Genomic DNA, 23692 nt, shown 5'->3' with positions numbered 1-23692 from the left:
TTAATCTCGAATCTTGATGAAACTCTCGTTGTTTTCAACTCTTAGTATTTTTTTCCCTGGCCCCGTGTGATTCAATTTATCGAGAGACAACTGTTTTTTTTTACGTATACTTTTGCTACTAAAACCAATGCAAGTATAGAAACAAAATGCCCAAAGGTATAATAAAGTTATACTTACTTAGGCCTATGAGCAGTCTTACCATCGTTAATAATAATAACATACGAATCACGCAGCGTATGAAATAAAAGGCTATCTTCGTCTATCCTCGGCCTGAACCTACCTATGGAAATAATTGTCAAAATTAAGTATAAAAAGTCGTTACCATAAATAAAAGTATAGATTATAAACGTATTAAGAGTTAGAGAGAAAGAGAGAAAGAGCCACTAAATCCTGGATGCTTTATGTGTTGAGTGGCGGAATTCAACACCGCGCTTTGTATCGGTAATAAAGCGAGCGAGCGATCTCGTTCCCTCAATTACGAATCTTTCTTTTTCATAATTTGGCATTTAAACTATGTAACTTAACAAAAAATTATGCAAAATATTTCTATTTAAATACTCACTAGGAGGCGCAGGCACGTCGACGACGTTAGATACTGTTGGAATGTTGTGAATATTACTATCGATATCTTCACATAAATCCACAATTGATACCTAAAACCAACGAACGAGTGAACTTAAGTCAGTATATATATTTTTCTTCAAAAGGGCAAAATTTTCAATATGAATACGAGGGCTGCAGGCTGCAGCCTATTTTAATTAAACTTTAAAAGGAAAGACGAACGAAATTTAATACTGAAATATAATTTGTTTAAATCAAAATTAATGTAACTTAACCTACGACTTGATTATTCCGTGGTAGAATAATAAGTGTGAGAAACGAAGAAATTCCTTTAACACCGGCGCCGTTCACCCGATCTCTCGTTGTCAGCGGTTTAAGCGCTCGGCCTGTGACACCGACCACTATACAACAATACTATAAATATTTTGCTATATGTACCCATGATCATATTTATTTATTTTATTTTATTTTTAATATCTTATTACACTATAATTGATATTAATTAACTTAAACAAAAAATAGAAAAAAGAAAGAAATGAAAAATGGTTTAAAGCGGCCTTATTACCCACAGGTGATCTCTACCAGGCAACTTTAACTTTAAAAAAAAAACTACTACTATTGGTGTAAAAATATTTAATATTCTAGTAAAAGATCATAATGTTATTTTAATAAATACATGATGTCAAAGACGTCGTGGCGTAGCTGTATTCGAAGAAATGAAATATTTAATATTTTCATTTCTGCCCTCTGATAACGAGACAAAGCTATTAAGTTTCGCTACTCAACAAGGAATGACGCAAACGCATCATAAATTAATTTTTAACAAAAACAAAAACCGACTTCTAACAACGAACTAAAAAGTGAAAAATAATTATATTAAGATTTTATAATTTCGAAGTCGGTGCCAAGTAAAACAAACAGGCTTAGTAATTAGAAATTGTAGTAAAGGTGTTGTAGCATTAGTTTGACACCGACTTCAAAATTATAAAATCTTTATATAATTATTTTTCACTTTTTAGTTCGTTGTTAGAAGTCGGTTTTTGTTTTTGTTAAAAATTAATTTATTTTACGATTTTTAGTGATGGGTAGATCTTAAAATGATGCTTCATGAACGAGTGGTGATGGTGGTGGTAGTGGTTGTCAACGAGTGGTTGTGATTGTTCTATGTAAAACTTCATTTAATTAGCTATTATTTTTGTGCAAAGTTACATTTTGGTATATTGACAAGAACAAACATAAAAAGTATTCGGGTGAATTCGGAATCTCCCTTTTTTGAAGTTGGTTGAAAATGAGAACATCCTCTTTTTTGAGATTGGTTGAAAAGAAATGCAACGATCAGGAATCTCACTTCTGACATCAATTTAAAAAGTTTTTGCTTGTAACTATTACAGTATAATTAATTTTTGACTAAAAAAAACAAACTTTCTCAATTTTCTCCGGATTCCATAATCGAAACCTAACCAAACTTTCACCAAATTATCCTTGAAGTGTATCCTTTCAAAAAAAAAATCATCAAAATCGGTTGGCGCGACATTGAGTTATTCGGCTATTAGTCGCGCACATGCATAATGCAAATTTAAGACTTATGTGATGTGATTTATCAGACATGGACCAAAAAAAATGGGACCATTCGGGAAGCTATACCTTTCAAATAAAAAAAAAATTATCAAAATCGGTCCACCCAGTTAAAAGTTATGAGGTAACAAACATAAAAAAAAAAATAAAAAAAAAAATACAGTCGAATTGATAACCTCCTTTTCTTACAGAAGTCGGTTAAAAACTTACTAACAAAGTACCTAGCTCCTATATTTTTATTAACACATCCGATGACACACATATCCAACGAGCTCTCTAGTTAATAAAGATAAAATGATGACGCGACTAATTGAGAAACTAAAGTAGCTAGTAGTAGTCTATCGCAGCTTATAACATACAAATGAATGTCATTTTATTTTAATGCCCAGGCTGATATAATTAGATATTTTTTAAAAAAAGGTCGTTTAAAGTTATTAGACATTGGAATCTAAAAAAACGTGAACTAAAGAATCATAAACTTTCTGCCTACTCTTCAAAATGCCAAAGATGTGTAAAGAAAGATAAAAAAGGACTAGGTATTATAAGTTGATTATATAAATGGAATATCCAAGCGTCTTTAAATATAATAAGAATACGAAAATTCTCTGTCACCATATGTTATCAACTTAGGTATATACAACAAAAGGTGTCTGAATCGTCAGTCAGACAATCACATTGTATATTGCAAGAACTGTTGATAGTTTTTGTACAGCTGCAATATTAGCAATAGACAATTTTGAAATATTTTACAAGACCATTTCATCTTTATATTTAATTAAGAAACAAAAAACTATATAGAAATCTCTGTCTATGAGATACCGCCCAGTTAAATACAGAACAACCACACCAATCAACTTTTCTATTTAATATGCAAAATTAAAAATAATTTAGCGTATAAGTTTATTAACATTAATAGTTAATTATAATTGATTTCGATTTTATAACTATACTAAAATACGATCAATTTCCCCCTAAATAATATTAATTCGTTCGCGTTTATTGTCACATACCTTGACAGTCATTCCATAGAGGTCCACGACGCCCCACACCTGCTGGTCAACTTTGTCCGTGGCCACCCCTTGATCGATGCCATTTATAAAGTAGTGTAATTTGCCGTTGGATTTTCTCATCATGCCTACAGTATCACCCTCCTATAAATTATTATAAACATGTTGCTTATTGAACACTCACATACATATAGCTTGATTTATAGCAATCTCACATTATCATCATCTCGGAAGTCACACAAAAATTATATAAAAACTATATAATTTCTTATATCGTTTAGAGTTTTATATATTTCAAAATAAAACATAATCGATAAAAAGAAAATATCGTGAAAATCTATAGGGTGGAAGAGGCAGCGCTTCTTTAACTGAAACTGCATATAGGGTAAAATATTTCAAACCCAGAATTAAAAAAAATAATCAAGGCACCTCAATGGTTTGGACGTAGGATTTTTTTTTCATTTCACGATTTTTATCCATACCTGTATTTGTGTCACGCACACATACGTATGCGACGTTGCCGCTTTGACAGGTAAGTGTGTGCGTGCCTATGTTATACTTTACAAATGGCGTTTTATTTTAAAACGATAATTTTATTATTTATTTTGTTTGAAAAAAAAAACTTTTTCATTTTTGAGAATTATTTTTTTTCCGAATTATATTAGGCTTTTATAGAGTAGTTAAAACTGTGGTTTCATTTAAAGTGGCGCTGACAATTCCACCCTGTATAATATTTTGGAAACAATACGCCGAATATCCCTCTTTTTATTTTATATAAATTTGTCGATAAAATGTACTATAAAATAATTAGTCTTTCATATTTTCTTGGATTGATAACATAACTGACACCTGATGAAAATGAAGTCGATGAAATTACTTGAATTTGTAACTCGAAAGACCGTCTGTGGTCTTTTGAATCAAAAAGATGGGTGTTAGAATCAAATGTCGGGGTTGGATATTGCGTACTTATTTGTGTGCGTTCATTGTTGTAGCATTTCCTGACTTTCCATGCCCACTTTGAGAAATTAAAAGATAAATTTGCTCCTAAAATACATATAATAATCTCTAAAATTGTGTTCAGCTTAGCCAAATCAGCCAGGCGGTTAGTTGGCGAAAGTCATAATAAGCACATTACTATTGCACTCTAATAATAATGATCAATGATTAATAAAAATACAATAATAGTGCTACTTACCCTAAGTTCATCAAGATTGAAGTTGCCATACTCCATACAACTCCCATGTCCATTTAATAGCACCTTACAACCGGACATCATTATAGTGCCAGTATCCATATTCGTCATAGTTGATGGAAACCTTATGGTAGCAGGATTGTGAGTGGTTACGCCGACCTGTACAATACATTACTAGTGTGAATTTATCCTTACTCTCTTACTCTCTATTCTGCATAGAGCAGGGTAGGCAGAGAGAATCTGGGAACTTAGTGTCAAGACACTCCGTTCCCCTACTTTCTGGCGAATTCTTGAGGCATTCCGTGTCAAGTAGCGGAATTCAACCCTACGCGTAGCCTTGTCGCCAGTGATGAAATTAATATTAATTAATATATTATATTCAATATTTTATTCCCCTGAATGAACATCAAGTCCGCAACCGTCACGTTTAGTCGAACCCCTGCGCCACGACGGTCACTACTTATATTTTATGTTTATTTATTCTGTTGTACGCGTTTTCTCATGGACGAAGTGAAATTTGTGACACATCACTATTTTTTAATGTATATCATTTTAGAAATGTTGTATACTTATATAGTAAAGTACTATATAATATTATATAGTCTATAGATATAGCTCTATGTCAGATCTAATGTAAAACGCTAGTGTGTCATAATGCAATCTATCACTCCCCATATTAAAATAAATATTTGAAAGGTATATTCAGCGATGATGAAACCGAATTAATATGTGACATTAGATTACCTCTATACTTCCACTCCATTTATCAACAAGTCTGTCTATGCGAATTTCAAATAACTCGTTGTCGTATAGAGGCCGGTGCGTCATCACGACGCCATTATTGTAATCGTCCAACGGTCGGGCTCTTTCTGCGGTTCTGTTAAAAAAAACTATCATGTAAAAATATCTATATAATACATAAAACAAAAAAAAACACAATTTTATTGGATTGAATACAGGAAAGAAAACAAACACAATGTTTCTCGCGACTCACTTGTTATTTGCCGATAGTTTCACGAGTATACCACATCTGGGGTGAAATCTTAAGCGATCGTGGGCAACTGTAAAAGAGCGATCAATGAGGCTAAGAATTAATACAAATCCGCTATATCAAGAAAACATATGATTGTAAGTATTACGTTGTTGTTAAAAAAATTTAAATGAATACTCACCAGTAGCACAAGCACCTTCCGCTGGAATGGATATGCAAACGTCCTGTCGGTCCTTAGGATATGACGTCTCAGGCATCACCACCGCATCCTCACTGGAAGTCAACGTGTCGTCGTTGTTTGGATCTTCTTCGATCTATGATGTAGACAAATAATCTCCTTAATAAATTACATTAGGTACTGTAATTTCTCAACATGCATGTCAGTTAAATTAATATACTTTTTTTTCACTTCAGTTAACTGAAACAATAATGCATATATGTAAGAAAGTTTTAAATTATTTTATTTTTTTATTAATATTGTTAAGTTAAAGAAATAAAAATATAAAATAAAAACAAAATGTTACGCACTTGGTCTAAGCTGCTCTCCATAATTGTTCTCATACCACTAGCGTGTATTATGGACACTTGCACACATTGCCCATACAGATCTATTACGGCAAACAATCTCGAAGGCAAATCCCGAGCAGCAATGCCTAAGCATCTATTGTTGACATAGAACATTAGCTCCCCCTGAAAAATGTGGGAAATACTAAGATCAACAGTTAGCCTGTCAATTAGCTCTTCAACTGTGACTCATCCCACGAAGGCCTTTAACAGCTACAGAATTTAACTTTACAGTATTTAAAATAATACTTTATATATTGATAGATGGTACTTAAGTTTGTCCATAATTTTACCTTGCAAGTCCTCATGACACCCAAAACATCTCCTTCTCGAAGAGTATCAAGCTCCGGTCCATATGAGTTTATCAGCGTAACACCATCTTTTACTATTGAGCTTCCTGACATTATCTATAAATAAATTTATAGATTATTCATGCGGTCACAGTCAATTTACTTTTATAACCTACATTTGTTATCTTAAAAAAAGATTATAGTATTTAAATTGTAATTATTTCACCTTATAAGTAATATAATTTAATCTACTGATTGTTTTATTTAGGAACATTTACCCATGCTGTGTTCCGTAATTTAGTAGCCGTTGCGGGAAGTTCCATGTATTCAGGATCCAAAGTGGTAACACCGATTTCAAGGCTTCCATTCCAAACGTTGACCTGCAACAAACAATTACAAGTTATTTTAAGTTTATCCTGTATTTCATCTAAATACAACTAAAATCATAATTTTAAGTATAAACCTTTATTATAATTAAATAAAAAAAAAAACGTAAATAGAGAAATTTATTGCAATTAGTAAGTAATACGCCAGCTCTCACCAGATCGCGTAGAGATATTAAGCTGAAATTAATTTCTCCGATTTCTCCTCTCTAGAGGACGTATCCAGGTCTACGGCCTCTTGGAGAATAAAAAAAATTAAAGTACTAAAGATGCGAGCGTTTAAGAATCGGTTTTAGTGCCTGGGCCCCGGGCTAGCTGTAGCAAATTAATGCATATGCGAAGTATGCACTTCAATGCACAAATAAGGGGTACAAAATTAAAAACGAGCTTACGAGGAATATTGAATGGCCATTTTGTTTAAGCTTTTTGATGTTGACATTTATACGCTTACTGAAATTTGTTTAATCATTTACTATTGACTCTGAATTTCCTAATGAAATAATAAACAGCTTATAAGTTATAATAGCTTATAATAGCCGTCGTGGCGCAGGGGCACAAAAGTGTAATTGTAACGCAATAGTTGTAGGTTCGATCTCCACTCGAGCCAATTAATTATTATTATTATTATCATTTCTTCGCTTCAGCACTAAGGTAATAAGCCCGGCGTTGAGGTCCACCACCCAACATGCGATGCCTATAAAAATTCGGCGGAAAGTAGGGAAAAGAGTGTTTAGCACTAGGTACCCTCCACCTACAGGTATGCGGGACACAAAGAGTTTGAAACTTAAATTTAATTTAATTTACTACAGAATTAAACAAACTATTAGATGTTTAATAAACAGATAATTGTCAATCGTCAGTATAATTATCAATTATTATTTGTACAGCGTAAAACATTGTTTTAAAAAGTTTGTATTTTCATATTTAGTTGTTATTTTGCCAATTTGTCATCGGTAACCGATTAAGATAATTTTCCACTTGAATTGATAATTAGACATAAATTGTCAAGCAGCAAGTTGAAAATGTACGAGAATTTATTTTGTATAGGTTCCTGAGACGTTACGCATTAAGAAAATTGTAAGAGATAAAACACATTCTAAAAAACCTTCAAATATATGTTTATTATTAAAAGGTTTATACACTTTCGAAAATTGATATAAAGAATCTATAATGAGAAATCGTCTCAATATAGATATAGAAATATTATAAACACATTTTTTTATTTTTTTACCAAATGAGCCCTACTAAATAAATACTTAAGCCATATATGTAAAAAAACCGATATACATTTTCATTTTATTCAGAACAATCAAAAAATAGTAATTAATTATTTCAAATTCAAAATTTCAATTTCTTGTCTAGGGGAGAGCGGGGTTGGTTTTAACGGAGGTAAGAATTAACAAGCTTATATTCCCGCTAAACGTGAAGAGCTAAAAACATGATATTTAATTTAGAAATACTATATACAGCTGAACATGTCTTGACTTGTCTTTAGGCAAAAGACAAATGTTAATCAGAGGTGGCTGCTCATAGTTATGATTAACAATTAAAAGATCTTTTTGTGTCTTGCAATAAATTATTTAAGATTAAATTAGTCGCAAAATCCAATTAAAGCTTATTTAAAAAAAGCAGTGGTATAGTAATATTAAATAAAATTTGTTACGTTTCGCTCCGCTCTCCCCTACTCACCTTTCTATCAATGCGAACTTCGAAAACAACATCATATATAATAGGCTCAGCACTTAATATTAAACCGTGATTAAATTCGACGAAATTTCTGACTGCGGTAATGTTGTTATTTAAAAGCGTCACTCGATTACCACACCGCCTATGAAAACGCATTTTGTTTTTCCTCTATTTTTGTCCAACTGCCTAAGTTTAATCCATTTATTTATAGACTCCTACAATTGTGAAAATACCGAAAACTTTTTATATAAAAAGTAATATAAATGTCAGAATGCATTTCTCAAGATTTAAGCTCTCCAAATTAATTATCAAAATGAACTTGACTGACTCAAAGCTTTAATATGTAAGCCAATACATGTATACATATAATAAGGAATGTTTGCAGAATCGATAAGTATCGGTGCACCACGACTCGCGACTGCGCGTCCGTCCTTGCACCCCGCGTCCGGCCGACACCGAGACCAACTAAATAATCAATGTTACCATTACTGCACATAGAAACTACAAGCTACCAAATCGAAAAGCAGAATTTAAATAAGTGTTGCCAGTCGTGCATCAGAACTCTCCAACTCATCTAACTCTTCCCACATACATATTATATATTAGGTTAGGTACCTTACATATGAAGAAATTGCAAGATAGTATTTTTAAATATAAGTAACTAAAAACTTTTCAAAAAAAATTCAAGCAACAAAAAAAAGAAAGACAAAATAAAAACTTTTAAAATATTGACCCTAATAACTAGATAAGCTTATATGCATTTCCGTGTTTGCATATGCAAACGCATTTAATTATATTAGTAGCGTTATTGCATAATTTGGTACTTTTTTAATGATAGTTCTTATTTCAGTAATTACGTGTACGTGTATAAATTAAATGCAGTTTTCTATAAAAATTTCGGTCTAAAATGATTTGAGAAAATTAATGCATTTATCAACGGACAAATTCTGACAAATTCTGTCCGGTAACGTCAGTTGACGTTGAAAGGCCATTTTCAGCTTTTAAATTAATAGTTCAGTTCAGTTCCTTATTTATGGCGCTTCGAGCGTGCCATTTTAAAATAATATTGAGTGAAACTGCGCTGACGTTTGTTTTGGTTGACACATGTGTCGTGTCAGTGACGGTTTCATTAATTTAGTGTTGTTTATTGTTTTAAGTGGAAAAGTTGTTATTTGAGTCATATAGAGGCAAAAGCAGCAACATTCTTCTTTTTTGGAAATGTAAAATGTAATCCGTTAGTGTAGCACTATTTTCACGTGTTTAAATTTAACAGATTTCTTTAAAAATAGCTATATCCCTATTAAAATTGACTTTTAAAATATACATTAAAAGCAAATAAAGTAGTATCCATCGTTGGGTACTGCAAATTCAGCATTATCACCCTCGCCCAATCACGTGTCGCCATCGCTCGTGAATCACTAAGGAAATTTTGTTTACTAACGACGCGATCGCGCAATTGTTTTTAAAGATTTAAAGTAGAAAAAACTTGTGTTTTATTGGAAAGTATTATAATGTCCATCTTGCAATTTGCAAGATACAATATGTAAGTAGATTTTTTTGGAAAATCATTTTTTTTTAATTTATCGCACACATAGAGACGAACAGACATTAGTATAATTAAATAATAAGATTTTCAGGCTTTACTTTGATTAATAAATATTCTTATTTCATGTAATTGAGTTTTATTTAAATTGATTCTTAAATATTTTATTAGTATCAAGAATATTTACGCAATCTTCACTTAAAACATGGACGTTAAAAAAACAGAAATATCCTATCTGATTTACAGCAAAAACAGCAACATCCAGGTATTGGTGGCAAAAACAACATTATCCAAAATGAATTATTATTTTATGGGAAGTGCACTACTCTAGTATATTTTTTTATGAAACATCTAATAATATAGAGTTATTTATCAGTTTAAAACATATAAAAACTGAACATTTTAATCGTAGTAAAATGTTCAGGTAAGTAGTAATTAAAAAAAACCGCTACTGTAAATTTGAAGATGGATATTGATGCTTTTGCTTTTATATGACTGATTTGTTAGTTTGTTTCCGGGTGGTATTGAATCTCAGGTAAATACAAAAAGGCAAAGCGGAGGTTCTCATCCAGATGTTGATAACATAACATAACTCAACACGCAATGCCTCCAGAATTTGGCAGAAAGTGGGGAACGGAGTGTCTTAACACTAGGTTCCCTCTGCCTACCCTGCTGTATGCGGGATACAGCGTGAAGCTGATTGTCTGTTTATTGAAAGTGAACACTATCACTTTACAAGAGAGCGAAGTGAAGAAGAATGAATATATTTTTTTGTTTCATATTACTATTTGCTAATATTAAAATTTATTTTTATATATTTTTTCTAGCTGTACAAATTTGTAATCATAAATGCAAAGCTCAGCTTAAGCATAACGAAATAGGCAATATTTATATTTACTCATATATGATATAATTACGAGAGAATGAATTTCAATACCAATTACCCATTAAAAGATGTTTTTATTATTTAAAAGACTAGGTAACTATGACTAAGAACAACTCTACAAAACTCTATCATATGCCTTATAAGCTATTCTACACTTACATACATAGGTTCACGCTTTTTCCCTAGTGGGGTAGTCAGAGAGAACGGAGCGCCAAACGCTACGGTCTCTACATACCTCTTTCGCCTCGTCCACTGTCATACATCCTGTCATACTGTCCTCCGGGGGATCCTCGTGTTTTACGTGACCTTCCTCCAGTGTCTTTGGTACTGTGTTTTCGAAGGTCAACCGAGGTATCCCCCTACCTCTCTTACCGCTCACTTTTCCATCATAGATCTTTTTTACCATTCTTTCATCACTCATTCGTTCGACGTGGAGGACGGAGCTGCACTTTCAACTGGCCATCAATAGTTTTTCTTTTATAATAACATACCTTTCTATCAATGCAAACTTCAAATATGACATCATCTTCAATGGGTTCTTCACTTAATATTAAACCATGATTGAACTCGACAAAATTTCTAACAGCAGTAGTATTATCGTGCAAAAGTGTAACCCGGTCACCACACCGTCTATGAAATCGCATCTTGTGTCCGTTATGGTCCATGTGTGCATATTGTAACTTTTAGGGTTTTAGTGACCAGTGAATGGCCTCTCATGATTGAATTACACCAAACAACCACCACGAGAGATGCGTTTGCAAACGCACATTCCGTACGACAATAACTGTATAATCTGCGTAATCATTATTTAAAAGAGAGCTCGTATGGAATAAAATGTCGACTGAATTATTAATCATATGATATAGAAGGGGACGTAAAATCGATAGCTTCCGAGGAACGGCGACTGCGCGAATGACTAGCCAACGTTGCCAGATTTATCGCACCTGGTAGTCAAAGAAAATATATACCTTTTTGTATTGAATTATTTACTTGAAAAATATATTATATTAGAGTTTAAGTTTTTTAAAGCTCCGAGCAAAAAAAAGATGTGTGAATTAACTGTTAATAACATTAAATTAGATACCAGAGGCACGACAATTATATTTAATTAAACATGAAAGGATTCTTTTCTTTTAAATTGGATTTTTGTTCATTAAAAGGTTTGGTACAAATACTCGTATGTATATACATATATTATACAGATATTGACACAAGAGATGAAACTTGTTATATTCACGTAAAAACATAACTTACGATAAGTATGATATTTTAAATTTCGAATATTAATAAAGTTATTCTTAGTTTCAAAGGGGAATTCTTGGTATCGCTTTTTCTCTTGCATCAAAATAAAAATAATATCATCATTATTTCCTCATTTTTTTTACAGCGTTTTGGAAATCAGAATGTGTGAATTTTGCGTGGGGGCTTTCAATTAACACAAAATAAAATTTCAAAAAAAACACGATAAAAACACATATCATCTATATGTTTCTAACGTATTCGGAAATAGATTCCACGTGATTGTAACAAGAGATATGTATCACCCAATTACAATACTACACAAGAGCTTCCTTCCGATAGAGTCCATTGCATACAAGCAACCGTCCGTCCGTTGCCCGCGTTTGATTTTTTTTTTTCGAATGGACTTTATTGCTTTTGACCTGGACCGGTTTGACAGCGTCACTGGGCGGGGAGGGGCGAGAGTAGCACGCCCTGAAAAAAATGTACGAGTGTAGTGAAGGGTTAGCGATCGCAGAGGAATGCCTTGCGTACGCTAATCAGGAGGGATTTCAACCATTGGGCCACGTGGCGCAGAGGTGCGGACGTGCCGTGAGATAAGAGACAATTCCACTGCTTTTAGTCTTTTTTTCACATACATTTACCACACCTTACATGACGGTTTTCAAATTCAAATTCAAATTCAAAATATTCTTTATTCAAATAAACTTTATAAGCACTTTTGAATCGTCGAATGTACATGTCAACAAAAAGCTACCACCGGTTCGGAAGGCAGTTCTGCTGAGAAGAGCCGGCAAGAAACTCAACAGTTGCTCTTTTTAAAGTCAATGGTATATTTTACTATTACATTAGCTGGCAGCTATCCTGCCTGACATTCAATAGACATTAATTCCATACATCTTTATCCTCTAAATATTCTTGAACAGTGTAATAAGCTACTTGTTAGAATTTTTTTTACAGATATTTTAAATTTTGGTAGTGGCAAATTAAGAATACACTGCGGAATTTTATTATATACACGTATATTCAGACCCATAAAGGATTTATTAACTTTTTGGAGGCGAAAACTTGGTGTAACAAGCTTATCTTTATTTCTCGTTTCTATCGTATGACTATCGCTATTTTTTCTATGACAATGTATATTTTGTCGGACAAAGAGAATATTATAGTATAGAAATTGGGAAGCAACTGTAATAATACCTGCATTTTTGAAAACATCTCGCAGAGAATCTCGAGCTCTTAGATTATAAATATATCTTACGGCTCCTTTTTGGAGAATAAATATTGGTGGTTAATGGTTTCTACCAATCATAAGGTTTGTAAAAGTTGACAAACTTAACTTTGTCTGAAATAAAGTACAATTAAAAATTTGTAATGAGTTTTTTTTAAGGAATAAGTAATTCTTCCAAATTTTCATTGTTCATTTCATTTCAATGAAATGATCATAAGGATCAGAATTACTAATTAAATTATTGGTATTGGTATTGTTTTTTTAAGGTTATCCTAATAAAAGCCTATTAACACATTTTCATTAATTTCAGCTCTTTTGCATCCAACAATCTATGTAAACAATCGTTCAGAATTATTACGACTGATTTAAAATCTTATTTGTTAAAAAATGCACTTATATTACTGTGAGATTGAGAAAATCCAAACTTAAGCCAAGCCAAGTTAAAGAAAAAGAACTTCTCTTTAAATTTATAAGCCTTTAAGCAATATAAACAGTGTTCTGTTCTGTTCTTTCTATTATGGCGTTCTGAGCGTGCCAGTTTAGCACAAAATCACTTCGCCAGTGTCACGTTGAATGGAGAACTCACGAAAGAGGTTGTACGGTTAAAAAAAAAGTTATAATATTATACAATAGAAAAATGCATGTTTGAGAGAGATCCAGTTAAAATACTGCCTTCACCTATAACAATAAACAAAAAAATTATATATATATACATATACAATATATAAATAAAGAGGGTTAGTAATATCTATTATTTAACACAAATGTTAGTTTATAGTTTAATTTTGTTATTCTTAATATATTTACATAAAAATTTACATAACGGACTAAACACAAACATTAACAAACACTGAACATTAAGGGGGCGGGGAACTTTATAAGGAAGGATGTCATATAAGGGACGGGTCAATTTAGGACAAGAGAAAAGGATGTGAGAAGGAGAACCATCGTCGAGGCCACATTCACACAGAAATATAAACAGTGAATATTGTGCTGTCATTAATGCATCACTGTCAAATAAGGGGTATTTCCTATAGTTCACTTGTTTCCACACCACACATCAGCCCTTTCAGTATTTAATTTTCTTTCTATATTTGTCTTCCTTTAAACATTATATTATTATGTCTCTATATAATTTCAAGATGTATGTACATCAAGATATAAGATCAGATCTAACAAACAGTATTTGTATAGAATATATAAATAAAATAAAAAGCATAAATTTTTATGCAGGATTCTTTTTTGTTTTCTTAACACATTTCATTATTTGTAAGCATTAACATTTACTTTCTTAAAGAAGTTTAACATAAGTCCATAAGTTTACTGTTACTTTCGCTATTAATAATTTCACATAGTAATTAGATTTTAATAGTTCGCAGATGCAAATTATTCACAATGATGCAATAGCAACAGCATATATTAAAAATACATCACAATCACTGATTTTTACTAAACTAGCATCAAGTAATTTAATGAATAAGAAAATTTAAAGCAATGCAAGCTAACATATCTAGAATTTTACTTAGTATTTCATAAGATTAACTCTCACATTCTTTTCCCACATATAATAAAAATAAAATAGTTAAAAATAGTTTCAATATCATCATCATTTTCCATAGTGGGGATTAAACCCCGAACCATCACATTTACTAACATCACGTCTAACTCTTGAATAAAATACAAGCTATCAAATAATATCGCAAAACAATGTCAATAATAAATGCATTGCATATTATGGTTTGATATTTATAGATGCTTACCTATACAAGTCTTGTTTTATATAATTTAATTTATTTTATATATTTTAATTCAGCTTATCTCACACACAGTATGGTAGGCAGAGAGAACATTCTCTAATAATCTAACATTTTTGTTAATATTATTTAAGTAGTAGGTCCATATATTGAGAAAGATAAATAGTAGTAAGCAACAGATACTTGTAATTAGGACAAATAATATTCATATATGCCATTTTTAAAGAAGTGATAAGTTGCAATTATTACAATTTTTCTATCTTCATACTTTATCCCTATGGCTGACAGAGCACTCAATGTCATGGTGAATTGTCATAAGAATACTAATATTTATAAAACAAAATATATTCAGAATTATTTTGATTGCCAAAGAGTCATGCACAAAGGCATATTTTATTGTATAGGAATATTTTGGAGGTTGTTTTATAGGAAATGCATAATTTATGTTGTTAATAACTTATTTTCTATTTTATCACTTACCTTTCTATCGATGTGGACTTCGAATATAACATCATCTTCAATTGGTTCTTCACTTAATATTAAACCATGATTGAATTCGACAAAATTTCTAACAGCAGTAGTATTGTCGTGTAAAAGTGTCACTCTGTCACCACACCGTCTATGGAACCGCATTTTGGAACCAACACTTTTTATTTACGTAAATGTTTTATTTAGATGCCATCATTACTGCACTTGTAGACCTTGTAGTTGCCAACGACGCCATATAGGAATACACAAATTTAGTTTAAATATGTCATTATTTAAGGAATGCATGATTCAATTGGAAAAGTAGCAAGTTATTTGTATACTACAAACAAATATCCTATGATTTGCCGCACACACACGTTATGTTAAAAGGCGTGGAATTATTATTTTTATATAGAAGAGGTTCTGAAATTCAGACTTCAGAGTTCAGAATCACACTAACTTCGATCGATATTCGATATAAACTAGGGATGCCCGATGATCATCGATTTTCGATGAACATCGATGTTAGCAATTAAAATATCGATATTTTAACATCGATGTTGCATTAAATAGAACATTATTTTTATATTGTAACATTGATTTCAGCAGGGATACATAAACGATATTGGGGGGAGAGGTTGTCGACTCACGCGTCTCGATTTTTTGTTTATTGATGACGATAAGTGCAAAAAAAAAATATCGTTGTTGGTTGACATCGATGTTGGTTAACATCAATGTTTTTCTTTCGATTTTTATCGAACATCGATGTTTTAGCTTCGATGTTGACATCGATGATTTTCTACATCGGGCATCCCTACTATAAACACAGAACACAATACATATACATATACCCAAACGGATATAATTAACTTAGCATAGAGTATAGACTTAATTGCATTTATTATGCCACAGATGACAGATTTCTATGGTCTATTATGTAAACAAAATATGCCTAAGGACAATATATTTTGCTCTGAAATATGATGACTACGACCAGTTCAAAAAAAATATTTATTTCATATTAGACGTCATCATATTATATAAAAGGTGCACAATTTAATTAATTATAAAACGCAATAAGTATAAAGTACTATAAAAATATATTTTTATGGAAAAAATCATAAATAACCATAATCTATTAACCAATTACATAAACTTTATGTGAATATTATTCGCAATTTAACATATAAATGCAAATCCTATTTGTACAGGTGATTGCTTACATAATATTTTAACAGAATAATGGAGCAATTTGCACAATAGAGTCAATGACTAAAATCGTTCTAGAAGTAACGAGATGATGGTTAAGTATGTGTAATATGGTACAGCATGACGTAGCGTTCCGAAACAAATTTGTTACAAGAGTTACCTTACGAATATATGTATCTTTCGTGTCACAATATTTATGGCTGAGTGTTATAACAGGTAATTTAAAAAAAAGATAGGCATTTTTCTTATTTAAAATATGTTTTTTTTAAAATCAAGGATAATTTGATTTAAGTGCTGATTTAAGCCTACGAGGGGGAGGGCTATAATCAGGATCTGGCACTGGAGGAACTGATGGCCAGGGGTCTCGTCGCCATTGAGGGTCATTTGTAGGCGTAGGTGGTTTCGTCTGTTCGGGTCTCTTTGGTTCCTCTAAATAGGAGAAAGGTCGCGCTCCAATTGCAGGGCCAGAGTTAATTTGATTGTGCAGCCATGAGTCGGAGCGGTTACTGGAACGACTATAATAAAATATATATTTTTTAATTACATAATAAACAAAGGATAATTGACAATTGATTAATAGAAAAAGTAGTTTAATATGGCTAATGTTGGCTACGAACTAAAAGCTCGTATCTTCATTTTGCTGCATTTTATATGAATTTCGCCGTGTAATCAAAACCTATAATATAAACCATGGGGTATTTGCCGTGGACCTACAGCTATGACATTTGACACGAAAAGAGAACTTACAACATAAATAAAGGAACAAATCCATGAAAAGTTATTTGTTTTTCATTTCATACAAAAATGCCCGCAAAGTTGTATTTGTCAACTTTGGCTTACAATTCTGATATTGGTACAGAACCCTCGGTGGGCGAGTCCGACTCACATATGCCTGGTTTTTTTATTATATCATGATAGTAATTATGATACAAAATAAGATTAAAATATATAATTAACTGAATATATTAACTTTTACTTACTTTATTTCACCATTTTCTCTAAATGGTATACGAGGTGATTCATCGTTAATAAAAGCAGGGTTTGTTTGTGGCTTACTAAAAAAGTTAAATATCAATATTAACATATATTTATAAATATGAAATTATTTAGGACAACTGCTTGACGTAGGATTGATGGAGATCTTAAAATAATTAATAAAAAATGTGACTGTTACATAAAATAGTTCGATTATTTTATAAAATTGTCAATTTTACTATGTACTCGTATACAAAAATTTCGCAATTAAAGATATTGCGTATTTGGTAGTGAAAAAAAATATATAATTAAATTACTATTATTACTATAATTAATACATTATTCTTTGAAAGATGTGAGATGCAAAAGATAAAAAATAATATTTATAAAGCTTACCCTCTGCCCATATACAATTCATTGCGTTGTGGATTCCAAGGATCCTCCGTTCTTTTAGGTAATCTAAAAACAGTAAAGAAAAATTAGGTATACCTAACAAATTAGAATAACATTTTTATATTCTTAAGAAAAATATTAATGTTGAACAAAAATGACTTACGGTTTTTGGTAGCCCATAAATATGTTATTATTGCGTTGAGAGTTCCATGGATCTTCTGTTCTGCTTTGTGTACTACAAATGATTAAGTAATATTTAAGTAAATTTGTTCTTCTATGTAATCGAAGTATTAGTAAAGTACTTGTACATACTTTTAAAACTAAGATATTTTTATATAAGTACTAACATAATTATCTTTATATTTTAAAAGAAAAAAAAATAACAAAAAGAAACAATCTAAACTATATGTAAAAGATACCTTTAAAATATTTTTAATTATTATTATATATTAGGTAGTAAATTAAAAAAACATTACATTATAAAAATTAACAACTTACTTGAAGGCATTGAGCACTCCTAATTTGTGAATAGAATGCTGAAAAAGAAATCCATGAATATGAATATTAGTTTAAGTAATAAATTCATTTTATATATTATAAATATTTTTTATATTTACGTATATACCTCATCTTCACTTATTTTTTTCTGATACTCTACAACCTGAATGACAAGCAGGATAAGAAGAACGATGTTGATGATGTGCCCAATGTAGCCCTTAAGACATACAGTCAAAAGAAGAAGAGCACCCAAGCGGATTAAGTCCGTTTGGTAATTTACATCTAACCCTGGCTCACTCATTACCTATAAATCAACAATAATTTTTTTACAGTTTTATCAAAGTCAAGAAGAAACAAAAAAACAAAAAAAAAGAAGAAACAAAAAAAACGTTAAAAAATCTATTAAATTTATTTTCAATTATTAATTTTCGATTATTCATTATTTAGAGCAGAATTTGGAGAGAACCTAGTGCCAAGACATTTCTTACTTTTTGCTCGATTTTCGGTTCATAACGTGTTAAGAGGTAGAACAGCACCCTTTTTCTTATTGTTACCAAAGTTTGCTTCATTCCGGTCCGGCTGGGTATTTTTCAAATCAACAACTAATTTAAGAACATTAACATAAAAATAGCTATTACCAATGTCCTCCTAGCACTTTGATAGTCCATTCCAAAGTAAACTCCAAATGTCAAGTCCACTACTAATGAAGCAGTGCATAAGCCAACGTATATATAAGCAATGATATCTACATATTGCACCGGCTTTTCGTTATTTAAAGCTGCGGATAAATATAGATAAAGCATTACGTTTATATATTAAAGAAGATAAATTATAAAGAAAATAAAAAGAAAAAAGAAAAAAAAACAAGATAAATTTTATATATTTGTGTGAAATATACATACCTGAAATAAGTATAATAGCAGTCAAAAATGTAACTACAGAAAATACTAACATCGTTATAGTTAGTATAAAAACTATATGAGATTTAGTAAAATCTGTATCAATTAACGCATTTTCACAGTCGTCATCTGAAAATTATTGTTTTATGTTTACTATATATAATATATGTGCATCAACATGAAAAAATGAAACTTAATCAACGCTATATCAAGTATCTTTAAAGTAAAAATCATAAAAAAAACATTAATTAAAATATATACATTTGATATTTTTATATTTCTTAATAATCATGTTTATTTTTAACTTATTATTGCATATTCTCAATCTCAAAGTACATATGGATGTATCATATAATATAAAAGAAGGACATAATAATTGCCAATCAGTACCTATGTTTTAACAGGCGTAGATTAAAAATATAATAAGCAAAAGGATCGTACAAACGGGAAGTATTAAAATATAGGAAGTTACACAGTTGTAGCTACTTACTTAAAATATAGATCCTGACTATAGTAAGCAAAAAGTATTGTGCACCATTTGAAGACTCCAGCGAGCCCGACGAACAGTCATATCGAAATATGAGGGCTAGCGTACATAGTATTACACTAATCAGCGAAAAAACCTTTCAACAAATAAATATCATATAGCATATAATGTTGAAAAATTAATATGTAAGTAATATTTAATTTTTATTTTTCAGCTTTATACTGTATCCCATACACAGCAGGGTAGGATAGGCAGAGGAAACCTATTATTGACACGTCGTTCCTCATTATATCACATCTTTATTTGCTAAATATAATTATAATATTACATCGAAATGCAGTTAGAATTTGTCTTAGGTTTATAATCAGTCTGATTCTCTGAATCCTCATCAGGCTTCTTGTTGTAGAAATCTATTGTCCGGGGGGTCATAATACCCCGGGCGCCGCTCATAAAGGGGCGCCAAATAGTCCGCAAAATTATTTAAACATACATATGAATTATAATTATATTGTGTTCGCATAGGGGGCGCTATATTTTTGTTATGATTTTTAGTTGTGTAGCTCAACGCTACAGGATCTACCTAGCAGGTTATAGCTGAATTTCAAGATTTCCACACCTGATGTAGAGCCATAATGGCTCAGATGAACTATAAGAAATAATTAATTACGTCCTTAGCAAAAGTTGTTAAGCGTGGTGATTATTGTTAAGAAATGATGAACAGCCATAACATTTTATCTAAGCTATAAGAAATAATGAAATGAGACCTTAATAGAAGTTGTTGAACGTATTAAGCATTTCCATTGACATAGATACAATCATAACAGCTCAGCAAATCCTTAACTTTTTATCGCAATATATTTATTTTGGGATTAGAATAATTATTAAAAAAAAAATTCTGCTAAAATATATAAAATGATATTGAATTTATAATAAATATTAGGTACAGTAAATATAACTTTATACAAAAACCAGTCTTTGAAAAATTGACAGAACTGAACTTTTAATGTAATCGCATTGCAGAATATTAATATGTAAAATAAAATAAATATATGATTGTAACGATTGTGAGTACAAATATCCAATTTTATAATACACATCAATTTATTTTGGCACGCTCGAAACGCCATTAATTAAGTAGGTAATGAACTGAACAATTTATTAAGTTACCTTAATTAAGTTTAACGCTTGTGCCACTGCGCCATGACTGGCCATTAATAAGATAGATAATAGATACAAAATCGTTTTGCACTTATCCAACAACAACAACAACACAGCTTCACGCTTTATCCTTAGCGAGGTAGTCAGAGAGAACGGAGAGCCAAACGCTATGATCTCTACATACTTTCTCTACTCTTTCGCCGCGTCCACTGCTTTTAACGTGACCTTCCTCCATTATCTTCGATACTGTGTTTTCGAAGATCAACCGAGGCATCCTACCTCTCTTACCGCTCACTTTTCCATCATAGATCTTTTTTACCATCCAACAGTTTATACATCAAAGACGGGCTATTTAAAATATATACAGGGTGTCCCAGGAGCCAACGATAAAACGAAACCAGGTGATAGACCAAGTCGTGACAGTTATGAGAAAAATATAAAAAAAAATCTTTGTCATGTATTTTTCATATTATATTGATTTTAAAAAATATCGCAAAAACCGACACCCTGTGATGGTTTTTCAAGTCCCAGGACTACAAATATTACTCTTTGTTCATTTTTTTTTCTGTAATGTAATCATGAGTAACCCTTCTGTGAATTACAGTTTAAGATTTAAACATACCTGCATCAGTTTTCAATAAAATGTGGTGTTTTTGCCAAACATTAAATTCAAAATATTTAGTACACCCAACTTTAACCGACTGTACTATAAAAAAAATGTACTACACTGTTTTTGCAGGTAACTTTAAAAGTTGGCGCATTTAATCTGGATTCCGAAATGGTACGACACTTGCTGGATTACTTCTTTGTTGAAGAGAGAAAAATCGAAATACACGATAATCGGGATGACGTTCAGCTTTTTGGTATCTTTTCCGATACATTCTAGCTGCAGCATTTGCGTTACATAACCATTCTCCATGAATGAAATGCATATTGGCAACGTGTCATAGACCGAGTATATGGCCTGCGAGAGCCCGGATTCGAGCACTGTTCTTATAATTCCTGGGCCAGCCCCTAAGTCGGATAAGCGTTGCCTGGGCTAAGTGTTTAGTTTAGGGAGGTCACTGGTGTGGTCTGTGATCGCAGGATACTTTCCAAACTCTTATCCGTCTTATAGAAATCGTGATCGATGACTCCAGACTCGTGCATGACGGATCCAAGGTACCTGAACTTTTCCAACTTAGGGGATGACCCAGGACTTATAAGGACAGTGCTTGAGTCCGGGGTCTTGCAGGCGATATACTCGGTCTTTGACACATTGCCAATATGCATTTCATTCATGGAGAATGGTTATGTAACGCAAATGCTGCAGCTAGAATGTATCGGAAAAGATACCAAAAAGCTGAACGTCATCCCGATTATCGTGTATTTCGATTTTTCTCTCTTCAACAAAGAAGTAATCCAGCAAGTGTCGTACCATTTCGGAATCCAGATTAAATGCGCCAACTTTTAAAGTTACTTGCAAAAACAGTGTAGTACATTTTTTTTATAGTACAGTCGGTTAAAGTTGGGTGTACTAAATATTTTGAATTTAATGTTTGGCAAAAACACCACATTTTATTGAAAACTGATGCAGGTATGTTTAAATCTTAAACTGTAATTCACAGAAGGGTTACTCATGATTACATTACAGAAAAAAAAATGAACAAAGAGTAATATTTGTAGTCCTGGGACTTGAAAAACCATCACAGGGTGTCGGTTTTTGCGATATTTTTTAAAATCAATATAATATGAAAAATACATGACAAAGATTTTTTTTTATATTTTTCTCATAACTGTCACGACTTGGTCTATCACCTGGTTTCGTTTTATCGTTGGCTCCTGGGACACCCTGTATATATATACATATATATATACCTACTTATTAGTGAAATGGGCAGTCGCAAAATAAAACATTATCATGTTCTTGTCGATATTTAAAAAATAAAATTAAAAAGGATGAGTCAAAGTTCTGCTCGTATCTGTTAATACGACAGTCATGGTAGAAATATTTGAATGATTTATTATTTCGCACTAATATTATACCTAAATACTTGAGATTAAATCAACGTTACATATGAAAGAGTGTGACAATAAACAACTATTAAAACTTACAATCGTGAGTCCTCCAGAGAGACATCCCGTGATGACCAATCCAGGTAATATCTTCAGATTATTATCCATGTTCACCTACGATGGCTACAGAACGACAGCGCGTGACGCCGCCCCACAGTCCGTGCATAAAGAGACTATATCAATGTTAATAACATCACGATAATTATTATCGGTATCAATAAACCATATAATCTTTATAAGCACATTGATAACAAGTAAATTTAATGAAATTCAAGGAATTCCTGGAAGCTAGACTTTTGCACGTACCATGCCTTGTCTGCCTTTTTAAATTATCTGGGTATTAAGATTTAAATTAATTATAATAACAGTATTCTCTATATCAGTCAATAGTAGATCTTAAGCTGTGTTTAAAATGTTTTTTGTAGGTCGAGATCCCATTGCTTAAGTCTGGTGCGTCTGGTGGTTAAATGATGTGCGATTGTCATAAAAAACAAATGAGTGCAATTTTCTCCTAATACGCATTAGAAAAAAAATGAATGAAAGGTGATTGCGGCAGGATTCTTTTACGCAACTACGATTATACTAGTATAATCTATTCTTCTAATCATGTATTAGTAGAATAGATGTGTTTATAAAAAAAAGATCCCT

At 31.6% G+C, this 23692-nt stretch overlaps 2 protein-coding genes across 5 annotated transcripts in view; both read right to left on the bottom strand.

The window, feature by feature from the left end:
• The window catches only part of Neurl4 (neuralized E3 ubiquitin protein ligase 4), a 33795-nt gene extending 17944 nt beyond the window's left edge, over positions 1–15851 (bottom strand). Inside the window, exons 1-11 of one of the 4 annotated variants that reach the window (XM_085206382.1) lie at positions 15383–15851; positions 6459–6560; positions 6184–6297; positions 5855–6016; positions 5508–5640; positions 5330–5396; positions 5080–5212; positions 4339–4494; positions 3147–3287; positions 563–653; positions 178–280 (exon numbers count right to left, since the gene is read on the bottom strand). In XM_085206382.1, coding sequence (XP_085062508.1) covers positions 178–280; positions 563–653; positions 3147–3287; positions 4339–4494; positions 5080–5212; positions 5330–5396; positions 5508–5640; positions 5855–6016; positions 6184–6297; positions 6459–6560; positions 15383–15535 — 1355 coding nt within the window. In that variant the 5' untranslated portion in view covers positions 15536–15851. Of the gene's footprint in view, positions 1–177; positions 281–562; positions 654–3146; positions 3288–4338; positions 4495–5079; positions 5213–5329; positions 5397–5507; positions 5641–5724; positions 5745–5854; positions 6017–6183; positions 6298–6458; positions 6561–8252; positions 8421–11169; positions 11533–15382 lie in introns of those variants that run through there. The other 3 variants (XM_085206381.1, XM_085206383.1, XM_085206384.1) reach the window with 3 other exon arrangements.
• A 967-nt stretch (positions 15852–16818) lies between these two features.
• On the bottom strand, positions 16819–23241 carry LOC146527189 (uncharacterized). The gene is made up of 10 exons (XM_085206385.1): positions 23084–23241; positions 19835–19967; positions 19348–19473; positions 19084–19223; positions 18573–18749; positions 18446–18483; positions 18111–18182; positions 17951–18013; positions 17560–17634; positions 16819–17094 (listed from the first exon to the last, which is right to left on the bottom strand). Exons 1-10 carry the CDS (start codon positions 23150–23152, stop codon positions 16851–16853), a joined length of 1137 nt encoding a protein of 378 aa, XP_085062511.1. The 5' UTR covers positions 23153–23241; the 3' UTR covers positions 16819–16850.
• Positions 23242–23692: the final 451 nt, after the last annotated feature.

Source organism: Heliconius melpomene, chromosome 21 (genome assembly GCF_056956725.1).
Source record: "Heliconius melpomene rosina isolate 202511_hmr_F chromosome 21, ASM5695672v1, whole genome shotgun sequence".
NCBI lineage: Eukaryota > Metazoa > Arthropoda > Insecta > Lepidoptera > Nymphalidae > Heliconius > Heliconius melpomene.
Note: the sequence above shows the minus strand (reverse complement) of the source record. Positions and strands in the feature narration are given on the sequence as shown.

Excerpts from the sequence above, each read along its gene's own strand:
- LOC146527189 (XM_085206385.1), bottom strand. The coding sequence starts at position 23,152 with ATGGATAATAATCTGAAGATATTACCTGGATTGGTCATCACGGGATGT. Across the intron at positions 19,224-19,347 it reads TGCTATTATACTTATTTCAG|CTTTAAATAACGAAAAGCCG; the intron begins GTATGTATATTT and ends ATTTATCCGCAG. Across the intron at positions 18,014-18,110 it reads TTTATGGGCTACCAAAAACC|ATTACCTAAAAGAACGGAGG; the intron begins GTAAGTCATTTT and ends TACTGTTTTTAG.